The 21,357-nt window shown below is 33.8% G+C and overlaps 2 protein-coding genes across 3 annotated transcripts in view; one reads left to right on the top strand and one right to left on the bottom strand.

The window, feature by feature from the left end:
• Nucleotides 1–21,357, top strand: part of LOC134844626 (uridine-cytidine kinase-like 1) — a 345,869-nt gene that overhangs the window by 42,235 nt on the left and 282,277 nt on the right. The gene's annotated exons all lie outside the window — the stretch shown is intronic.
• LOC134844253 (phosphatidylcholine:ceramide cholinephosphotransferase 2-like) lies at nucleotides 6,373–14,060 on the bottom strand. Of its 2 annotated transcripts, none has more exons than XM_063860844.1 (3): nucleotides 13,431–14,060; nucleotides 12,591–13,056; nucleotides 6,373–7,108 (listed from the first exon to the last, which is right to left on the bottom strand). In XM_063860844.1, exons 1-3 carry the CDS (start codon nucleotides 13,748–13,750, stop codon nucleotides 6,956–6,958), a joined length of 939 nt encoding a protein of 312 aa, XP_063716914.1. In that variant the 5' UTR covers nucleotides 13,751–14,060; the 3' UTR covers nucleotides 6,373–6,955. The 2 variants fall into 2 exon arrangements, with proteins under 2 accessions (XP_063716914.1, XP_063716915.1); XM_063860845.1 differs by having other exon boundaries at nucleotides 12,591–13,071.

The raw sequence follows: 21,357 nt of genomic DNA on the forward strand, positions 1-21,357 counted from the left end.
GAACATGTTATTCAAATTAATTTCTAGATTTAACTAGTCTTGGGGACAAATTTTTAGCCCAGACTAGTTAAATTTTTCTGAGCTAAAATCTAAAAAACGTTGAAGGAGCTGAAAATTAAAAGTAAAGTCAGCCAACTTTATTCTGTTATATAAGTTCATTTTTCTCAAGTTTTTCAAGGGCGTGAAAGAGCCAAGTGGGTGTCAGTCGAATTGAAACAAGAAAACAAGCAAGCAGTCAAAATCATCACAGTCAATGTGCTGGCCCATTTCCTTGATCCAGCTATCAAACTTAGCCAGAAGTTGATCCAACTCAGACAGAACAAACAGCCAAATGGGTTAACCCTGAGCATATATTTTTTTTTATTCCTGTAACATTACTTTTTTGTATCTTCCAGGTCTGAACATGTCTGATGCAGTTCAGGACAGATATGTATCTCACAACAAATGGATTAAGCCTGGGCATATCTGTATTTTTATTTTATTTCTGTAAGGATTGTGCAATGAATGAGGAGGTATGTTACGGCAACACTTTGTCCCTGTCGCTCATTGCCAAGATTCAAATGAATCTCCCTTTTACACTCGTCAAATTGGTTGAACTCCACCATCACGCAACAATTGGTTAGAGAAAAAAGTTTGGAAAACAACAGTTAAAAATATCAACATTTTCAAAAAAACAAAGGAAAAAAAAGTTATTTTGAAAAAAAAACTCACCCCACGCCGCCACACGCTATGCGAAACACAAAGTGATGTTCTTGGCGTTTAATGAATTTTCATTACACCAATTGTCAAGATTCATTGTTGCGACTATCAAAAAAAGTTAGCTTTATCGATTCTCGGATGGTTATTTATTCAAACCAATTTCCAAAGAGTATTTGCCAGCTCAGGGGATTACCAGGGCCCTGCCCGTTGCGCAATCCACTCAGCAAACCTAATACGAGACTATCCAATGTGCTCATTTTATACTTTCAGGCTTAAAGTTTAAAGCAATTTATTCCCGCATGGAGAATTATCCCGCACTACAACCTCGTTGCAAATTGAATTGACGCAAGCTATTTGTTCTTATCAGTGTTATACGCTTCCATAGAATATTGTTTGGACTTTTGTAACGAAGTTAACGGAAAGTTGTGCTCGTGGTGGATTTTTTCTTCAGACAAATTTTGAAATTGTAATTGACCGTTTTTGACGTAATTTTTAAAATCTCATTCGAACACCATTAAGCCCGCACGGCCCGTTTTCAGGTGTCTCTTTAAGCGGAGAACAAAAAATAAACACTTAACTTCTTGGATCCAATGCAATTGACCGTCTACCGGCAAACACTTATTAAACGTAAACCCCTTTATTCGCACCTTTAAACCGTTCTCTATAAAAAAACAATATGATTTTTTGTTTTCTGGGCAGTTTTTTCTACCCATAACCTAGAAACCAACAGAAACAATTCTACAAATTGAGCAAAAAAAAAATATACTTAAAGTCTGCTGAGAAGATTGATTTATTTGAAACATTTTTTAAAGAAACTTTGCTAAAAGATAGTTCCATCTGTATCATAATGTCAATTAGACAATTAACTAAGTTTAATGGAAAAAGAATTTTAATAACAGGAAGTTTAAGTTTATGTTCACGCTTTCCAATGTGGGGAGCAGACAACAGAAGACCTTCTGGTCCACCGAGGGCTTCGATAAAAGATGTCCGCCAGACGCACATCAGGACTCTGATCATCCTGAAGAAGAAGAAGAAGAAGCGACAGACACTGCAGGAGCAACAGAGGAGACCCCATTCTACCTTTATACTCAACAGGGCTGCCCTGGTACCAGGAGAAAGTGTGGATGTTATTCTAGGTTTCGATTATTTTAATGGAAGTTATAATTTATTTTCAGTTCCTCGAACATGTTATTCAAATTTTTTTGTAGATTTAACTAGTGTTGGCGATAAATTTTTAGCCCAGAATAGTTAAATTTTTCTGAGCTAAAATCTAAAAAACGTTGAAGGAGCTGAAAATTAAAAGTAAAGACAGCCAACTTTATTCTGTTATATAAGTTCATTTTTCTTAATGTTTCAAGGGCGTGAAAGAGCCAAGTGTGTGTCAGTCGAATTGAAACAAGAAAAAAGGGCAAGCAGTCAATATCATCACAGTCAATGTGCTGGCCCATTTCCTTGATCCAGCTATGAAACTTAGCCAGAAGATGATCCAACTCAGACAGAACAAACAGCCAAATGGGTTAACCCTGAGCATATGTTTTTTTTTTATTTCTGTAACATTATTTTTTTGTATCTTCCAGGTCTGAACATGTCTGATGCAGTTCAGGACAGATATGTAATCTCACAACAAATGGATTAAGCCTGGGCATATCTGTATTTTTATTTTATTTCTGTAAGGATTGTGCAATGAATGAGGAGGTATGTAACGGCAACACTTTCTCCCTGTCGCTCATTGCCAAGATTCAAATGAATCTCCCTTTAAAACTCGTCAAATTGGTTGAACTCTACCAACACTCAACAATTGGTTAGAGAAAAGAGTTTGGAAAACAACAGTTGAAAACATCCAAATTTTCAAAAAAAAACAAAGGAAAATAAAGTTATTTTTAAAAAAAAACTCACCCCACCTCGCCACACGCTATGCGAAACACAAAGTGGTGTTCTTGGCGTTTAATGAACTTTAATTACACCAATTGTCATGATTCATTGTTGCGACTATCAAAAAAAGTTAGCTTTATCGATTCTCGGATGGTTATTTGTTCAGACCAATTTCCAAAGAGTATTTGCCAGCTCAGGGGATTACCAGGGCCCTGCCCGTTGCGCAATCCACTCAGTAAAACTAATACGAGACTATCTAGTGTGCTCATTTTATACTTTCAGGCTTAAAGTTTAAGGCAATTTATTCCCGCATGGAGAATTATCCCGCACCACAACCTCGTTGCAAATTGAATTGACGCAAGCTATTTGTTCTTATCAGTTCCATACGCTTCCACAGAATATTGTTTGGACTTTTGTAACGAAGTTAACGGAAAGTTTGTGCTCGGGTGGATTTTTTTTCTTCAGACGAATTTTGAATTTGTAATTAGCCGTTTTTGACGGAATTTTTAAAATCTCATTCGAACACCATTAAGCCCGCACGGCCCGTTTTCAGGTGTCTCTTTAAGCGGAGAACAAAAAATAAACAGTTAACTTCTTGGATCCAATGCAATTGACCGTCTACCGGCAAACATTTATTAAACGTAAGCCTCTTTATTCGCACCTTTAAACCGTTCTCTATAAAAAAAATAATATTATTTTTTGTTTTCTTGGGCAGTCTTTTCTACCCATAACCTAGAAAACAACAGAAACAATTCTACATATTGAGCCCATTAAGCCCGCACGGCCCGTTTTCAGGTGTCTCTTTAAGCGGAGAACAAAAAATAAACAGTTAACTTTTTGGATCCAATGCAATTGACCGTCTACCGGCAAACATTTATTAAACGTAAGCCTCTTTATTCGCACCTTTAAACCGTTCTCTATAGAAAAAAATAATACTATTTTTTGTTTTCTTGGGCAGTGTTTTCTATCCATAACCTAGAAAAAAACAGAAACAATTCTACATATTGAGCAAAAAAAAAATTATACTTAAAGTCTGCTGAGAAGATTGATTTATTTTAAACATTTTTCAAAAAAAATTTGCTAAAAGATAGCTCCATCTGTATCATAATGTCAATTATACAATTAACTAAGTTTAATGGAAAAAGAATTTTTAATAACAGGAAGTTTGAGTTTATGTTCACGCTTTCCAATGTGGGGAACAGACAACAGAAGACCTTCTGGTCCACCGAGGGCTTCGATAAAAGATGTCCGCCAGACGCACATCAGGACTCTGATCATTCTGAAGAAGAAGAAGAAGAAGAAGAAGAAGAAGAAGCGACAGACACTGCAGGAGCAACAGAGGAGACCCCATTCTACCTTTATACTCAACAGGGCTGCCCTGGTACCAGGAGAAAGTGTGGACGTTATTCTAGGTTTCGATTATTTTAATGGAAGTTATAATTTATTTTCAGTTCCTCGAACATGTTATTCAAATTTTTTTGTAGATTTAACTAGTGTTGGCGATAAATTTTTAGCCCAGAATAGTTAAATTTTTCTGAGCTAAAATCTAAAAAACGTTGAAGGAGCTGAAAATTAAAAGTAAAGACAGCCAACTTTATTCTGTTATATAAGTTCATTTTTCTTAATGTTTCAAGGGCGTGAAAGAGCCAAGTGTGTGTCAGTCGAATTGAAACAAGAAAAAAGGGCAAGCAGTCAATATCATCACAGTCAATGTGCTGGCCCATTTCCTTGATCCAGCTATCAAACTTAGCCAGAAGATGATCCAACTCAGACAGAACAAACAGCCAAATGGGTTAACCCTGAGCATATGTTTTTTTTTATTTCTGTAACATTATTTTTTTGTATCTTCCAGGTCTGAACATGTCTGATGCAGTTCAGGACAGATATGTAACCTCACAACAAATGGATTAACCCTGGGCATATCTGTATTTTCATTTTATTTCTGTAAGGGTAGTGCGATGAATAAGGAGGTATGTATCGGCAACACTTTGTCCCTGTCGTTCATTGCCAAGATTGAAATGAATCTCCCTTTTACACTCGTCAAATTGGTTGAACTCCACCCTCACTCAACAATTGGTATGAGAAAAAAGTTTGGAAAACATCAGTTAAAAACATCAAAATTTTCAAAAAGCAAAGGAAAATAAAGTTAATTAAAAAAAACTCACTCCACCCCGCCACACGCTATGCGAAACACAAAGTGATGTTCTTGGCGTTTAATGAATTTTAATTACACCAATTGTCATGCTTCATTGTTGCGACTATCAAAAAAAAATAGTTTTATCGATTCTCGGATGGTTATTTATTCAGACCAATTTCCAAAGAGTATTTGCCAGCTCAGGGGATTACCAGGGCCCTGCCCGTTGCGCAATCCACTCAGTAAAACTAATACGAGACTATCTAGTGTGCTCATTTTATACTTTCAGGCTTAAAGTTTAAGGCAATTTATTTCCGCATGGAGAATTATCCCGCACTGCAACCTCGTTGCAAATTGAATTGATGCAAGCTATTTGTTCTTATCAGTTCCATACGCTTCCATAGATTATTGTTCGGCTTTTTGTAACGAAGTTACGGAAAATTTGTGCTAGGGGTGGATTTTTTTTTCTTCAGACAAACTTAGATTTTTTAATTAGCCGTTTTTGACGGAATTTTTAAAGTCTCATTCGAAGGCTATTCTTGTGATAGTTTTTCGCAAAGTTATGAGGGTTTAAAGATTGCCATTCTGGCCAATTTGGGACAATTAACCAGCGATATATTTCACGCTCTTTACGCGTAGGCGAAGATTTAATCCGACTTAGAAGTCGTTCCAAATTGGCTAAAGGAAACTTTTTGCCAAATTGATTTGATAATGGGAGCGAAATCTATCACTTTACATGGCGTGTGGGGGATGATTTTCACAAAAACCTCATTTAAAAAAAATTTTCATTGCATTTTTTTTACATTTAATTTGTTTCATGTTATTACTGCTCAATAGACCTTAAAAGCCAGTCGGAACATTCAGGGCTTCGCTCTGATACGAGCAGTCTTGTTTCACATAATATCAGCTTGTTTGTGAATTTATAGCTTGTCAATATTTCATTAACCAAAAGTTATTAGAGACCAGTTTAATGGCAATCGGAAAATTCAGTGTTTCGAACCTGATGCGAGCAGCCCTGGCACGGGCATCCCTGTTACGATCAATTTTCGTATCAGTGAGGGACATCATCAATCACGGACATCATCAAGCGTTATTTCAAAAAGATTAGAAGCCATTTGCGGATTTTTCGCATTCACGGCACTGCTCGTATCAGATACGAGCCCTGATACAAGCAGTGTTCCTTGATCGCGCAAAATTCACAAATGTCTACTTATCACTTAGATTTCAGATACTTAATTAACAGACTCAAAAAGGACCTGCCCTGCAATTTGCAAGGTCAGCGCTTGCAAGATAGCCATAGATTAATGGGCTCGTCATGTGCAATTTAACTTTAGTTCAATTTTAAAATAAATAACTTTCGAGTTAGGCCTCTGGCGGGGTTGGTTGACTAAAAAAGTTAGGGAGCTCTTTGTCCTTCCCCACCCTATTTCATAAAAACATCAGTTTATGTGTACCGAGGGGTTTTACAACAAGTATGAAGATTAAAGATGTGTATCATGAACTAATCAGTCCGCATGCCAATTTTTCTTTCAATCGGACCAAAAAAATATTAATAAATATCGCCGGTGAGGGGAAAGAAAAAAGAGCCAATTAGGTCTATAAAATTTCCTGCTAATTTTCTTTTTGTAATGTAAAAATCTTTTTAGTAAAATTTAATTAGACTCATTAGATTTTTTGAAAAATGAAATCGAGAGAAACAATTTGACTCTGATTCTTAGATTTTTGATGTAATAAATTTTTTCTGCATGTTTTTTTTTTCATTCGTTTTTCAGTTGGCGCGGATCTAGTTTTTCTCGGGAGTGGGTGCGGGGGATTTTCCAAACAATTTTGAACTTTATTTTGACACCTTCATTGATTTTAGACCAAATCTAATTTTTTTGATTTTAGCTGGATATTTAAAAGAACGGCAAAAAAGTATTTAGAGCAATTTGTTGATGGTTTGGACAAAGAAATTGCGTTTTTGAACCCCATTTAACCAACTCCTCAAAATGATTAAATTTTGGTTACCGAGCCTCTCTTAAAAAATTTTTTGACCAAAAAAGAATATTGCGATATAGTAACAAAGGGTGCTCTATGTGGGTAGGGGTAGAATTTAACTTAATACGCAATTAAAATATATGATTTGGCGACAAGTATATGCTTTAAGTTTAGTTTATAGTCCGTATTATGACTATATTCAAGTTTTGATTTCCGTTTCAATTCCTTTATAGTAGAAAACATAATATTTCTCTCTTTCATTCCTGTCGCCCTCTATCGGTTGAAAAATACGACTGATGCGAAGCGGGTGAACTGGTATAACTCTCTCAGTCCCCCAAATGCGTACTCAACTCGCTCTTTCTCCCACTCAATGAACTCGACTGCTGGTCGCCAGAATACAGGAAACCACTCGGCCGAGTTCACATCCTGAAAAAGAAAATGTAGCCAATAGAGAGTTGCAAAAAATTCAATAACGCAAGTAAACAGAAAAGTTTTTTTGAACAAGCTTCAACTTTCGAATTTCAAAACAAAAAACATATATGGCCTGTGATACACCTAGAACCTCTTTAATTTCAAGAACAAAATTGATGAAATTAACTCGATTCGAGAAAACTGGATCTAAAGGTTAATTCTGTTTTCCGCAGTGAAATTTGAAAGCTAAAACTAGGGGCCCAGCTAAAGCTGGAGGTACTTGTTTGATATTTTTTAGAATGTTTTTGATCCAGGACGAAACGCGTAATTTTCAATATTTCAAAAATTTAAATTAAGACTTAATTTTAGTTGTTTTCTACTAAAAAATAAGTGATAGGTCGCTAATATAAGGGAGATTGTTTTATACTAAAAAATAAGTGATAGGTCGCTAATATAAGGGAGATATCTATTACCATTATTTAATTTGATTTCATTTAGAATATTGGCTGGGTAGTGGACTTTTCTCATAAGCTGTTCTTTTGAACGAAAGCAAGGAACCATTTATGCCATGAAAATACTCTTACACTGTTTCCTCGATTAAATTTTAATTCTCAAAACAGGTAGGGTAGTTTCTGAAAGGATTGAAAATTTTTTCAAAATTGGAAAATCAGTGAAAACTCTAGAGTTTGAATTTTTTCAATGAGATAACAGGTTTTCTAACAAAAATTGAAGAGCCGCCAATTTCCCTTGATTGGTTTTTTAATTTTGACATTTCCAAAGGAAAATTTTTTTTTTTTGATTATAAATAAAAGACAGCTGCTCATGTAGGGGAGCTTCCCTCAACGTTTTTCTTCGATTGAATTGAAAATTGAAGGTTTGGCAGAGCAGTTTTATAGAAAAACGAAAACTTTCAAAAAAAGTCCACTAAAATTAGCGCCATAACGTTTTGTTTAGGAAGATTTGGGAAGCAGCGTTTATGTAGGGGAGCTTCCTGAAACCAGTTTTTTTGATTGAATTTATAGTATTAGATTTGTAAGGTTAGTTTCCGATAAAAGTCAAATGTTTTCAAAAAACTATCAAAAAAATAAAAGTTTCGACTTTTCTGGGGACCAAATTTTTTTTGTGTAAAACATTGGCCTTAGCCGCTCATGCAGGAGCGCGTTTCACAACTTGTTTTTTTTGGTGAACCTGAAACCGTAGATTTCGTAGGGTAGTTTTTGAGAATTATCAAAAAGTTTCAACACATGGACAAAAAGTCAAATATTCGACTCATCCGTGGGCCTTATTTTTGTGTCAGAAACTTTAGGCGTAGCCATTTGCTTATCTAAAGAAGCTTCTCTGAACTCATTTTTATCCACTGAGCTCAAATTGTCAGATTTGGCACGGTAGTTTTCGAGAAAAGTCAAAAAATATCAAAAAAAACTGTCTTTTCAAAAAAAAAAAAAAGAAAGTTAAAAAATTGACTTTTCCGAGGTCGATAACTTCTTGTGTAAAAATATTTTTGGGTGCTAACTGGCCCAAAATTTGGGCGAGATTTTGGGTGCTCATATTTGGGCGAGAAATGAAAAACACACAGAAGTTTGTGTCAAATATTCCCCCACAGAGTTTTGCGAAGGCTGTAGAATTAAAGTTTTTCTACTGATACTATTTTTTTGAAAACCAATCATGTTCTTGAGAAAAATTTTGAGAAAAAAAAGATAAATTTCTCAAAACGTCTCACAAAAAAAATAAATCCCATACATTTTTATAATACTTGTTTTGAAAAACTAATTTTTTTTCGATAATAAAATTAGATCCGTTTTTTTTATACTTCACAGTTTTGCGGTTTGATAGGGTAGTTTGCTTCTCTTTTAACGGAGAAACTGAGCTAACTTTATAAAGAAATCAGTGCTTTTTTCCACTTCCCGCAACTTTCATCTTTTCTATTTTTATAGAAGTTTTACATGATATCTGACTAACCCTGTGATGCTAAGTTGTAAGGCATGAAGATTAAATCTGCTCACAATTGTTAGTTTAATCACCATGCAAAACTTCAATGCATTTTGACAACGTCTAGTAGACTTTCAAAATTGAAACTGAAAGGTGGAGGTGGCAGAAGTAGAGAAAAGCTATAAGACCAGTAGTCAAACCGCAAAATATTTAAATTCAATGAACAAGTTTTCTGACTTTTTTTGCAAAAAATATATTAAAAAAATCTTCACGACTTATGTAACGACCTGCGGCTCTTCTCTAGTTTCCCAACCCCTCGTAAAATAGCAAAAAAGAGCTGCTCAAAAATTGTTTACGCGGATTTTTGCATGTTATAAATGTTGTGAAAACTTGTTCACCTGTTCATGCTGACACGTTTAATGCAGTTTTGAATATGAAAAGTAATTTTGAATAGATTTTCTTTTAATGATCTTCAGAAAAAATCAATGGGAAAACTAGAAAAGAGCTCAGTCTTCACTGCGATCATCGACTATTGACTCTTAGAAATTGTTTTGTCCGATCCTGGTGTTCTATCTCATGTAAAAAGTTCTGTTCATACACGCCGTCTGTCTCTGCTGTTATCAAATTTGTCCGGATATGTTTGTGCGACTCCATAAAGAACTATTAAAGTTTAACCTTCTTCTTGTTTCTTAGCCTGAATGATTCTAGGAAAATTGTACTAACTAAAATGATAACAGCTGGTTTTCTTGCTAGAATTTGATATTTACAGTTTTGTGAAACTTGAAACGGTGAAAAACTAATACATTCAAATTAGACCTCATTAAATTACGTAAATTTCATATTCACCGAAGTTTCACTAAATTTCAGAAAATAACGTAACCCTTAAAAATACAACTTGCAGTTGTTTGAAAACTGTAATTGTTTATCCATAACTTGCCCTAAATTTTAATAAAACATTAACTCTACAGTGTCATCATCAATTTTACAAATGTGTTATATGAGAGCAAATTGTGTTTTTAATTGTGTAATGCAAATACATGCCAATTTTTGTGATAAAAAGACAACGACGACAGAGGTAAGATTCAATGAATTCAAGAGCCAAAAATTGTTGATACTGAAAAAATGACAAAAAAAGGCTGTAAAATTTTTTGCAGTTGATCACACCAGGCGCGGATCTAGGTTTTTCTCGTGGGGAGCGAGCTCTTTTGAGAAATTTTGACCAAAAAACCTTTTTTTTCGACGCGCGCTCCCCCTTAAAAATACTCTTTATTGGCGTTAAAGGCGCCCTTAGAAAATTTCTAAGGTTAGTCTTTAAAAATAATAATTTACTGTAGCCCATTTAGACCAGTGAATAGATTTAGAATGCATCTACTTGGATTTGTGTGGCAGGAAAAAAATTAATTTTATTGCCAATAAAATGTTTCAAAGCAATAAAAACAGATTTGCAGTGAAATCCAAAACTGTTCAACAAAATTAGTTTAATCGAGTGAGTTAAAATTAGTTTAATAAAGTTTTTGTTTGAATCTTACAAAACTGTATTGATGCCATTTTCATGATCAACGTTCTGGGCGCAGAAAGAAATAAAAATGAAAAAATCAAATTAAAACCGTCCAAATTTAGTGCTGAAAACTTATGTATTTTATTCTCATAGCTTCTTTTCAGGCCAAACATCAACAACGAAAACTCTTTTTAAAAGCTAACCTTATACTTTTTTATCCCAATTTCTGTATTGCTTGATAGTTGAGAAAACCTGAATACAGATTGGGCTCTCTTCCACTCCGCCGCATTTTAATTTTTCCAATTTTTCATTTGTTTTACGTGATTTTATGGCTCAATGCGACGTAAGGTATACAGAACAAAAGTATTCGCAATTGTAAAGTTGTTCACGATGCAAAATTTCTTTACATTATAACAACGTAGCAATAGTTTTTCAGAACTGTAATTCAAATGAGAAGGGGAAATGGAAAAGAACCACAATTGGTCTATGCTCTGTAAAAAGTAAAATTTGCAAAAAAAAATTAGATAAAAATCGATTATAATTGTTGTCGGCTCTTTTTCTTTTTTCCCCACCTGCAAATTTTTAAATTTAAAGTTACTGTTCACTTTGTCCGATTGTCATGAAAAGTTTAAAGCAGACTAATAAGGCCACGACAAATATATTTTGTCTTCATTAATAACCTTGTAAAACCACTCGTTAGAACATGAAATTCACGTTTAAGTGAGGTGAGGGGGAAAAGAAAAAGAGCCTTGTTGCCATGTTAGTTTTACTAAAATCCGCATACAAAAAAGATTTTAAAATTTGCCAAAAATGGATTTAAAATGACTTAGAATTGATTGAAATTGATTTTTCAGGCTACAGTTTTGCATCAAACCAAACCAATTTCAAACTGGTTCAAATCAGTTAATAGGTCTTTGCAGCATTATCTGTATAATATGAATTGCAATCTATTTCTTGACCCATACAGTTTTAAAATAGGGCTCTTTTTCCTCCCCCCCCCCCCCCCCCCCAACTGCAATTTTTTACATGCAAATTTGTTGACCACATTGTCCGATTGTTACAAAAATTGGCTCTTTTCCAGTTCCCCCCCCCCTTTCAAAATATCGAGTTTTATGTTTGTCTTACGTGTTATTACGGCTAAATGCGTGATGTTACGCTGTAAAGTATGAAAAACAAATCTGTTCACAGTTGTCGATTTGTTCACCACGCCAAATTTCATTGCATTATGACAACGTTAAATAAGCTTTTCAAAATTGAATTTGAAAGGGGGGGGGGAACTGGAAAAGAGCCCAAAAATTTACATACAAACTAATGAGGCCACGACAAACATATTTGGTCTTCATACTCAACCTCGTAAAACCACTCGTTACACTAATATTTTGAAGCTCGTGTGAGGTGGGAGGGAAAAGGAAAAAGAGCCTAAAATAGTACCAATGTGGACCCCCTGAGTTGAAATACTCTGAGACCTACTAGTTTGAAATATGCTTTCAGTTTTTCATAAAATCTTTTTCTTCATATTAAACTTAATCAAATCGCGAAATTAGCAGCTCTCACCCCCACCTTGCACGAACATAAATTTTACGATGAAAAGGAGTAGTTTTACAAAGTTAAGTAAGCAGACTAAATATGTTTGGGCTCTTTTTCCTTTTCCCCCACCAGCAAATTTTCATTAGTAAAATTAGTGTTCATATTGTCCAATTTTTATGAAAATTGAGATGCAGACTAAATAAATCATGACAAACATATTTTTGGTATTCATAATAAACCTTGTAAAACCACTCGTTAGACCATAAAAAGGGTGCTCGATTGAGGTGGGGTGAAAAAGGAAAAAGAGCCTATGTTTGCCCTGGCTCAGTTAGTCCGAATGTCCATTTTGATAACATGGAGCCAAAAATTGGGAACAAGAGTTGGCTTTTTCCCATTCCTTTCTTTATACTTTTTGTAAAATTTGTCTTACAAATGCCTGTTTAAAATAATATTTGTTGTTTTAAATTGCCATGAAACATTTCAGTTTGATTACGTGGGGGATGGGAAACTGGAAAAGAGCCCAAGAAAAATGGGTTAACCTACCTTGTTTTCTGCTAAGAACATGTAAAGCTGAAAGACCCAATCACCCACTATAAATGAGCCAATCAGATCTAGGGTGTAGTGATTATGCGCAAATAGAATCATTGTCGCAATTGACAAAGCTACTAAGGTATTCAGTTTATGAAGCAGCCACCAATTATCAGGCATATAGTGACGCAAATGTCTATGAATAATAGTCGCCATCAAAGCATGACCACTGAAAAAATAGTTTCCACACATATGGCCTCCAAAAATAGAGAGTCCAGCTGTGCTCCAGAGAAGCAAGATGCGGCGTATGATTTCGGTAGTCCCAGTAGCTTTAGGAGAGCATTCCATAGTGTCTAAGGATCGAGGTAGCACGTTCGACCACACACAGATGATGCGAAATATAAAGCAAATTGATTGGATGGCGAGACATCTTCTAGCGATGACGAAGCGTCGTTTGTGAAACACCAGGAATGAAATGAACCTAAATAGTGATGTTCTGCAAACAAACCACGTGTTAAGATACGTTACTTCGGCTCTTTTCCACCACCCCTCAGTTTTCTATTTTCATATTTTTCGTGTTATCATGGCTAGGTACATGATGTTACGATGATAAGAATGAAATAATTATTAGTTTGTTCACCATGTCATCGCATTGTGACAACAATAGAACTGTTTTTCAAAATTGAATTTGAAACGTGGGGGCTTTAGAAATAAGACTAAGATGAAGAAAAGTTTTCAAAAAAAAATTGAGGAGAGAGTTTTGAAATACATGTTATTTCTGCGAATTTTTGTTTAATGTGTGCCAACTCCGAAAACTCTGCCTGTAGATATTCCAGGCGAAGACAAACAACTTACCATATTTGGTATGTAAACAGCAATATCTCTGAATACTTCCCCGCCTGTTTATGCCTCGGTACCCGAGATAACACGCTATCATATAACACAGGAGCATCTAAGTTCATTCTTTCGTTCGACATAGTGATTGTAAACATCACAAACAATTCCACGACTTGAAATGCAATCAAACTAAGTAGGAAAAGTAAAATATCATTTTTCACTTGTTGAGTTTTGTAAGGTAAGTTGATGATTTTTTCGAGCGTTTTGCTCCTAGGTACTGCATCTTTATCTAAAGGGGATCCAACGTCTTTTTCGCAACCCGTGCAGACTGGAAACATTACGAAGATAATATGATAATTTTGTTGAATATTTTAATTTCCGAATTTAACAAAAGCCCGAAAATTTGAATGAAAACTTCAATCTTTCAAGCCTTGAACTTTAACTGTAACTAATCAACAGCTTAAAGCTCCAAATCAAAAGGCTTGAACTTGTTCAGTTCTATTGAATGAAAACAAATGAAAACAATCGAATTATATATATGATCTAATGAAATCTTAAACATGCACGTGTGCTAAACATTTTGGTATGTAATATACGGTATGAATTTGTTTGTATCTGCCGATTTTTTTGTTTGCAATTTTATGGCCGACGAATGTGTTTTGTTTTGTGAATATCTTATGGATGAATGAAAAGCGTGTCCTAAAACTAAATGGCATTTTTCTTTTGTTCAATTTTTTGTAATACTTATTTGTCCGAATTTTTCTTGAAAACAGAATATTTATTGCAAAAATAGTTTTTTTTCCATACTAATTTCGGCGATGACCGAAGAAACCGCTTGGCTCTGTTTCCTTTTCCGGCTCTTGGCTCTTTTTCCTTTTCCCCCCACCTCACACGAGCTTCAATATATTAGTGTAACGAGTGGTTTTACGAGGTTCAGTATGAAGACCAAATATGTTTGCGTGGCCTTATTAGTCTGCTTGTAAATTTTCATAACAATCGGACAATGTGGTCAACAAATTTACATGTAAAAATTTGAAGGTGGGATGGAAAAGAAAAAGAGCCCGGCTCTTTTCCAGCTCCCCCCTTTCAAAATATCGAGTTATATGTTTGTTTTACGTGTTATTACGGCTAAATGCGTGATGTTACGCTATAATGTATGAAGAACAAATTTGTGCACAGTTGTCGATTTGTTCACCACGCCAAATTTCATTGCATTATGACAAGTTTAATTAAGCTTTTCAAATTTGAATTTGAAGGGGGGAGGGAACTGGAAACGAGCCCCTTTTCCCCCTGCCTGCGAATTTTTATAAGTTGACATGCGGAAGTAGGCCATGACAAACATGTTTGATATCCTTTTCTTTTACCCCTACCTCACATAAGCATCAATTTTATGGCCTAACAGTGAGTTTTAAGAGGTTAAGTATGAAGACCAAATATGTTTGTCATAGCCTAATTGGCCCGGATGCCAGTTTTTTAAACATTAAGATGATCCCGTGGATTTTAATCGATTATAATGGACTCCGGAGCCAAAAATAATCCATTATTAAAGATGTAAAACTCAGACCACGAAATTGATTATATTGCCATTATAATCGATTATTTTTGAAAAAAAAATCCATTATAATCTATTATAATCGATTATAATCTATTATTTTTGGCAAGGAAATTAATTATTTTTGACAAGATAATCCCTTATATTCGATAAGTTTTGAATTAAAAATAATGGATTTTTTTGATTATAATCAACTTTATTTTTTTGAACAAAGTTCGATTATTTTTGCAAAAATTTGCAAACTTTGCAAGAAATTTGCAAACTGTATGCCATTTCTCTCAAGTTTTTTTTACCTCCCACCCAATTAAAGAGGGGGGTAAACATGGAGTGGGGGTAAACTATACTAATAAATAATCCCCCATGTTCAACCATATGGGGAGGGGGCGAAGGGCGCTTTTGGTAAACTGGCAGGTAGTGATGATTTAGGTAAACTGGCAGGTAGTGGCGGGTAATTTTATAATTAACCTTCCAAAAAAATCCATTAAAGTTGATTATAGTCAATTATAATGCATTATATTGACTTTAAAATATTAGGATTATAATCTGTTTTTGATGGATTATCATTGATTTTTGTCATTTGATAGATACTGACTATAAAATGACTATATAATCGATTATTATCCATATCGGTGCGGCTTTAGGGGTTGATGCTGATTGGGCAGTTAAAGGTCCTGCTTGATTTCTGTCTAATTCTACTTTTTCCAAATTAATTGCATTATCCAATGGAATAATGATACTCTCCAATTTTTTTGGTTTTGCGTTGTACTCTTTCTCTCTCCATCTCATTGCAACAATACTGCCCAACATCTATTTCCAGTCACTGATGCCTGATGTATTTTTTTTACAATTTCTTATAAGCTCAGTATTCTGGTGAAATGTTTTTCTTTTTTGGTTGTTGTCGAGTTCTTATTCCTTTTCGTTTGACCGTCCTTGATGTTTTTCGGAAAATTCTGGTCTTTGATGATATCTTGCATATTTTAATTTATGGTTGTAGTTGTCTTTTCTTCAATTTTAGGGCGCATAACTAGATGCGATGATAAAATCAGACTCGGTAAAACTGCCTTTGAAAATTGTATGTGGTTTTTTACAAACTGTTGCCAATCATTTTATCCAGTTTTTGAAAAACTTTGTACCGCTGGCTTGTCTGACGGTAGAATCCGAAGATTAGATATTTTTCGTGCAGTGGATGGTAAAAGTTTTCCTTAATGTTTGGGCTTAAAATATTTGAAAATGTTCACTCTGTTGATGGAACCCGGTAGGAAGAAATTGGGTTTTTCGAGGAAACAGATTTCTTGGAAATAGTGGATTCGGGTCTGAACCATATCCTTTTTTGGGTTGTTTTTTTTCTGTTCTAAAGCAAGAGTCAAGATATCCGTCTTCGGTTCTGTAATCCGCGGCCCAGTTGAAAGCTCTTTCCTTGGCAAAATTGATTTGTCCGTTCTCATGACAAAATTGAGGTGCTTTGACAGATGGTGTTTGAGGTACTAAATTGAGGTGTACTAAATTGAGGTGTTTTGATAAATATGTTTTGTGTTTGAGCATTGTACTTCGTTTTTTTTTTATCAGGTTTAATTACAGTGTTAATTTCGTTTACTTCTTGTGTAGTTCGTGTATTATTATTAATGGGTCTAGTGTAATAATTATGGAGAAGTTCCAATTGATTTTCGTATAGGTGTGAACTAAAGGGTTGTTCATATATGATAGGTTCATAGTCGTTTTCGACTGTTATCATATTTACTGAGATGGTATTATCTGTATCACTTTCAGTATCTGTTGATTCACAATTAATGTGATTTGATTGTAATTAATTATTTTCTGTGTTATCGATACCTGGGGGGTCTGAAGTTGTTTCTTCATTTGTTTGCACTTGATTGATGTGTTTCTGATGCTTTGGTGTGTTACTTCTGTATCAAGGTTTAGAATCGGGATAACGGTTATTATTCCTATGGGATGACTGAGAATAGTTTCTGTATCTATTGTAATAGCTTGAGTTTCGGTTTTGTGATTTATTTCGTGATCTGTTATGATAGTTATCATTCGATCTTTGATAGTTTTATCTATTATATGAGTTATTCCTTGATCTGTTGTTTGGATAGTTCTGATTTCGATTGTTGGAATAACTTCTATTCCTATTGTTTGAATAGTTTCTATTTCTGTTTTATGATGAATTTTGTGATCTATTGTTGGAATAGTGTCTATTCCTTGGGTTTAAGTTGGAACTGGATGCAGAAATAAATTCTGTTGTGTTTGAATTCGATCGTGAATAGTTATTTCTATTTTGGTTATTTTGGCTATTCGATCGACTATATCTATTTTGTGAGAAATTTCGTGAATTTCTTTGTTCGGGCGATCTACTTCTATAACTGGAGTTATATGGTGATTGATTTCTTGAAGTGGATTTCCAGAGCTATAGATGTATCTTAAATTGCAAAAAAAAACAATATTAAAACAAATTTGATCCTTTCCAAATCTCCAATTCATTGCTATGAAGATTAGAGAAACCTTCTCGTTGTCTTGTTTTCGGTTGCATTATTCCAAATTGCTTTTATTTTTTTGTGATGATTTTGATCGGATGTGTTTTTTTTGCCCTTGTGTGAAACTATGTCTTTCAAAATTTAATATGGGATCAATCTAGTGCAGACCTTCTTGTGATGTTTCTGTTTGTCGTAATTCTTTAGCGGGATGGCTGAATAAAGCTGAAAACACATATCGAAAGGCGTCAAAGAAGTCTTTTTTCTTTACTGGATACATCTTTTGGCTTCCGACAAAACAATCATTTCTCTAGAAACAGTTTTTGAGACGAGACCAAATCTGACAAGTTACCTTAGAACTTTACCTATTGAAAGCTAGTGGCGTTGAAAAAAGCCTTAATTGAAAAAAACTTAGACAAATGATTTTGCAAAAAAAAGAACTAAAATGACCTTAAAGAGGTAGTCTTTGACATCTAATGACATTAACATCAAAGCAAATCTTGCTGAAATTTTTCCCAAAAAACATTGTAGTTAAAACGAACGTTTTATCAAACGCATTTATGTTAATATTAAGGTAATCATAGGTGAATTACGTTCTGCTCTCCACACTCGCGGAGGCAAGTGTCTTATAATCGGGAATTGATTCATTTCTTTCCCTAAACAATTTTTACTACAAAATTTCAACCTGCTTCATCTTTTTCCCTTCGAAACGTCTCTTTTCACTAGAGTTTTTCTTTATCATAGCATTGGTGAATGTTAGCTGACGATCTTGTGGTTTCTTTGCATGTACTAGATAAAGTTTTTCGGACAATTGCTCAAAATAGAGACAAAAATTTCCAAAAAATTTAGAAATATGAGAGATCTTTCGCATGAAACTCAAACAACTTTTTTGACTTTATTTGACAAGGTTCTGCAATAAAAACAAAATTTACTAAGTTAAAAGTTTATCACAATGATCAGCCAAAACTTTTACATTAGATAAAAAAAACAAAATTGATAATTGTTTTAGATAATTTTTGAACGTTTTTTTTACAGTCATGTCGTCATTTAAACTTCCTCTTCTACTTTTTACTTCGCCAGTTTTTGGAGTTGTTTTTTGTCATTTTCTCTTAAGTGTTTGCGAAGCACAGCTTTGCATCTGGGTCATGTCTAAATACATCTCGAAAGCAAGGCATAAAGAACAAATTTGATTGCACTGACTAAAAAGATTCATATCAATCTTTAAAAATTATGGACCAAACATATAATAGTGTCAAAGTAAACGGATTCCGAGCACTATTAAATCTAATGAAATTATCAACAATTCAAAAGTGGAAAAAATCTATTTGTTTAACCAAAAATTTTTTTATTTTGCCACAAACCGAAAGAAAAAATTGATTTGGATTGATTCCTAATTGATTCAAACCCATCTACTTTGCGTCTCTATAGTTTGATTTTGGTGGAGATTTTTTCAATGCTATCAATCGATTCAATTCAATTTCAAACCATTTTTCTCGATATTTGTTTTAACCAAACTAGAATAAAAAATTCAATGTATGCTGAATCACTGTCAAACTGATGGAATTATTCGATTCAAAACTTTTTCTGTTAATGCGGGTGTTCGCAAAATTTTTTTTCACCATGCAATATTTCATTGCATTATGAAAAATTGTGAAAATTGTCTGTCATACAGACATTGCGTGATTTTTTTTTGCCATGCCTCTGATGACAGTATAGATTTATCTTAAATTGCAAAAAAAAACAATACTAAAAATAATTTGATCCTTCCCAAATCTCCACTTCATTGCTATGAAGATTAGAGAAACTTTCTCGTTGTCTTGTTTTCTGTTGCCTGATTCCAAATAGCTTTTATTTTTTTGTGACAATTTTGATCGGATGTGTTTTTTTTGCCCTTGTGTGAAGTTATGTCTTTCAAAAGTTTAATATGGGATCAATCTAGTGCAGACCTTCTTATGATGTTTCTGTTTGTCGCAATTCTTTGGCGAGATGGCTGAATAAAGCTCTAAACACATATAGAAAGGCGTCAAAGAAGTCTTTTTTCTTTACTGGATACATCTTTTGGCTTCCGACAAAACAATCATTTCTCTAGAAACAGTTTTTGAGACGAGACCAATTCTGACAAGTTACCTTAGAACTTTACCTATTGAAAGCTTAAGGTGTTAATAAAAAGCCTTAAAAAAAGAACTTAGAGAAAGGATTTTGAAAAAAAAGAACTGAATTGACCGTAATGAAGTAAATCTTTGACCTCTAATGACATTAACATTAAAGCGAATCTTGCTGAAATTTTTCCCAAAGAAAATTGTAGTAAAAACAAAAATTTTATCAAACGCATTTATGTTAATGTTAAGGTAATCATAGGTGAATTACGTTCTGCTCTCTACACTCGCGGAAGCAAGTGTCTTATAATCGGGAATTGATTCATTTCTTTCCATAAACAATTTTTACTACAAAATTTTAACTTGCTTCATCATTTTCCCTTCGAAAGGTCTCTCTTTACTACATTTTTTCTTTATCGTAGCATTGGTGAATGTTAGCTACCGACCTTGTGGTTTCTTAGCATGTACTATATAAAGTTATTCGGACAATTGCTCAAACTAGAAACGAAAATTTCCAAAAAGTTTAGAAACATGATAGATCTTTCGCATGAAACTCAAACAACTTCTTTGACTTTATTTGACAAGGTTCTTCACTAAAAACAAAATTTAATAAGTTAAACTTTTATAACAATGATCAGTCAAAAACTTTACATTAGAGAAAAAACAAATTTGATAAATTTTTTTTTAAATTTTGAACACAAAATGAACTTAACTGTTTTATAAGCTGTTAAAAAATTTGAGTCCATATTTCATATGAAATGCTTTTCTTTCGGAACATTGAAAACTTTTTGCATGTCAAATGAAGTGGATACTGTTTTTTTAATCATATACTTAATAATGAAAAAGACATTGAGTTTTTGAACATCTATAGCCCTCCAAGCTTAGAAGTTTCGTTTTCAAAATCTTTTTACACATTTTTCGTATCTTTTTGCGAAACCTTCAGTCATTGATGTTTCTTGATTTGTAATTTTTTTGCACATTTGTGTTTCCTGCCACTCTAACTAATTCCATGACAAGGTTTTTTACACCAAACAGATTGAAAACGTGGTTTAAACATTTTAGGAAAGAGAAAAGGTTAACTATTACAAATCAACGACATTATTTTCAAGAGATCCTATATCAATCAGAATCGAATTCATGATGACAAACTTTTTGTTTGGTTAAAGTGAAAAAAGTTGATTAACAGTCGAATGACGAATGAAATTTTCAATGATTTGGTTTAACATATAGGCAAAACATTAATCCAGTGACATGAGCGTTAAAATTTGAATTGGAGTCGTAACATAACAGTAACCAGGAACCTTATGCTTACTAGATTTGAAAGATCCAGCGGAACCATGAAAATTTGCAAAAACTCCAAAGACTTCGGTGATGGCAAACTCATAATCCATGCACGAGTTTCCATATCAAATTCGTCCAACAAAAGGAACACGTTGGTCCACTTGTTTCACGAAAATTTTGATTAATAATCTCAAAAGTTTTCCAGATTTCCTAGAATTTTTGAACGAATTTTCTACAGTCATGTCGTCATTATTCATAAAGTATTCTAATAACCTACTAAAGAGGGGAAAAAATCAACCAGCTTTTCTGGTTGTTTTCTCTTTAGTTTAAAAAATTGTTTATTTTCAATTGAATTCCACATCTGCTGGACTTTTTAGGTTGATATCTTGGTTAGCGGATCTATTTTTCATTTAAAAGTTTCGTCTATCAATTTATAATTTATGCATTGAGATCAAGTTGGAGTTTTTGTGAATCTACATCTAATTTCTAAAAAGATGATAACTTTTAAGTTTCTAAAATTACAAGTTTTTTTTTTTTTTTTTTAA

This window comes from Symsagittifera roscoffensis, chromosome 4 (assembly GCF_963678635.1).
Source record: "Symsagittifera roscoffensis chromosome 4, txSymRosc1.1, whole genome shotgun sequence".
In the NCBI taxonomy this organism is placed as follows: Eukaryota; Metazoa; Xenacoelomorpha; order Acoela; family Convolutidae; genus Symsagittifera; species Symsagittifera roscoffensis.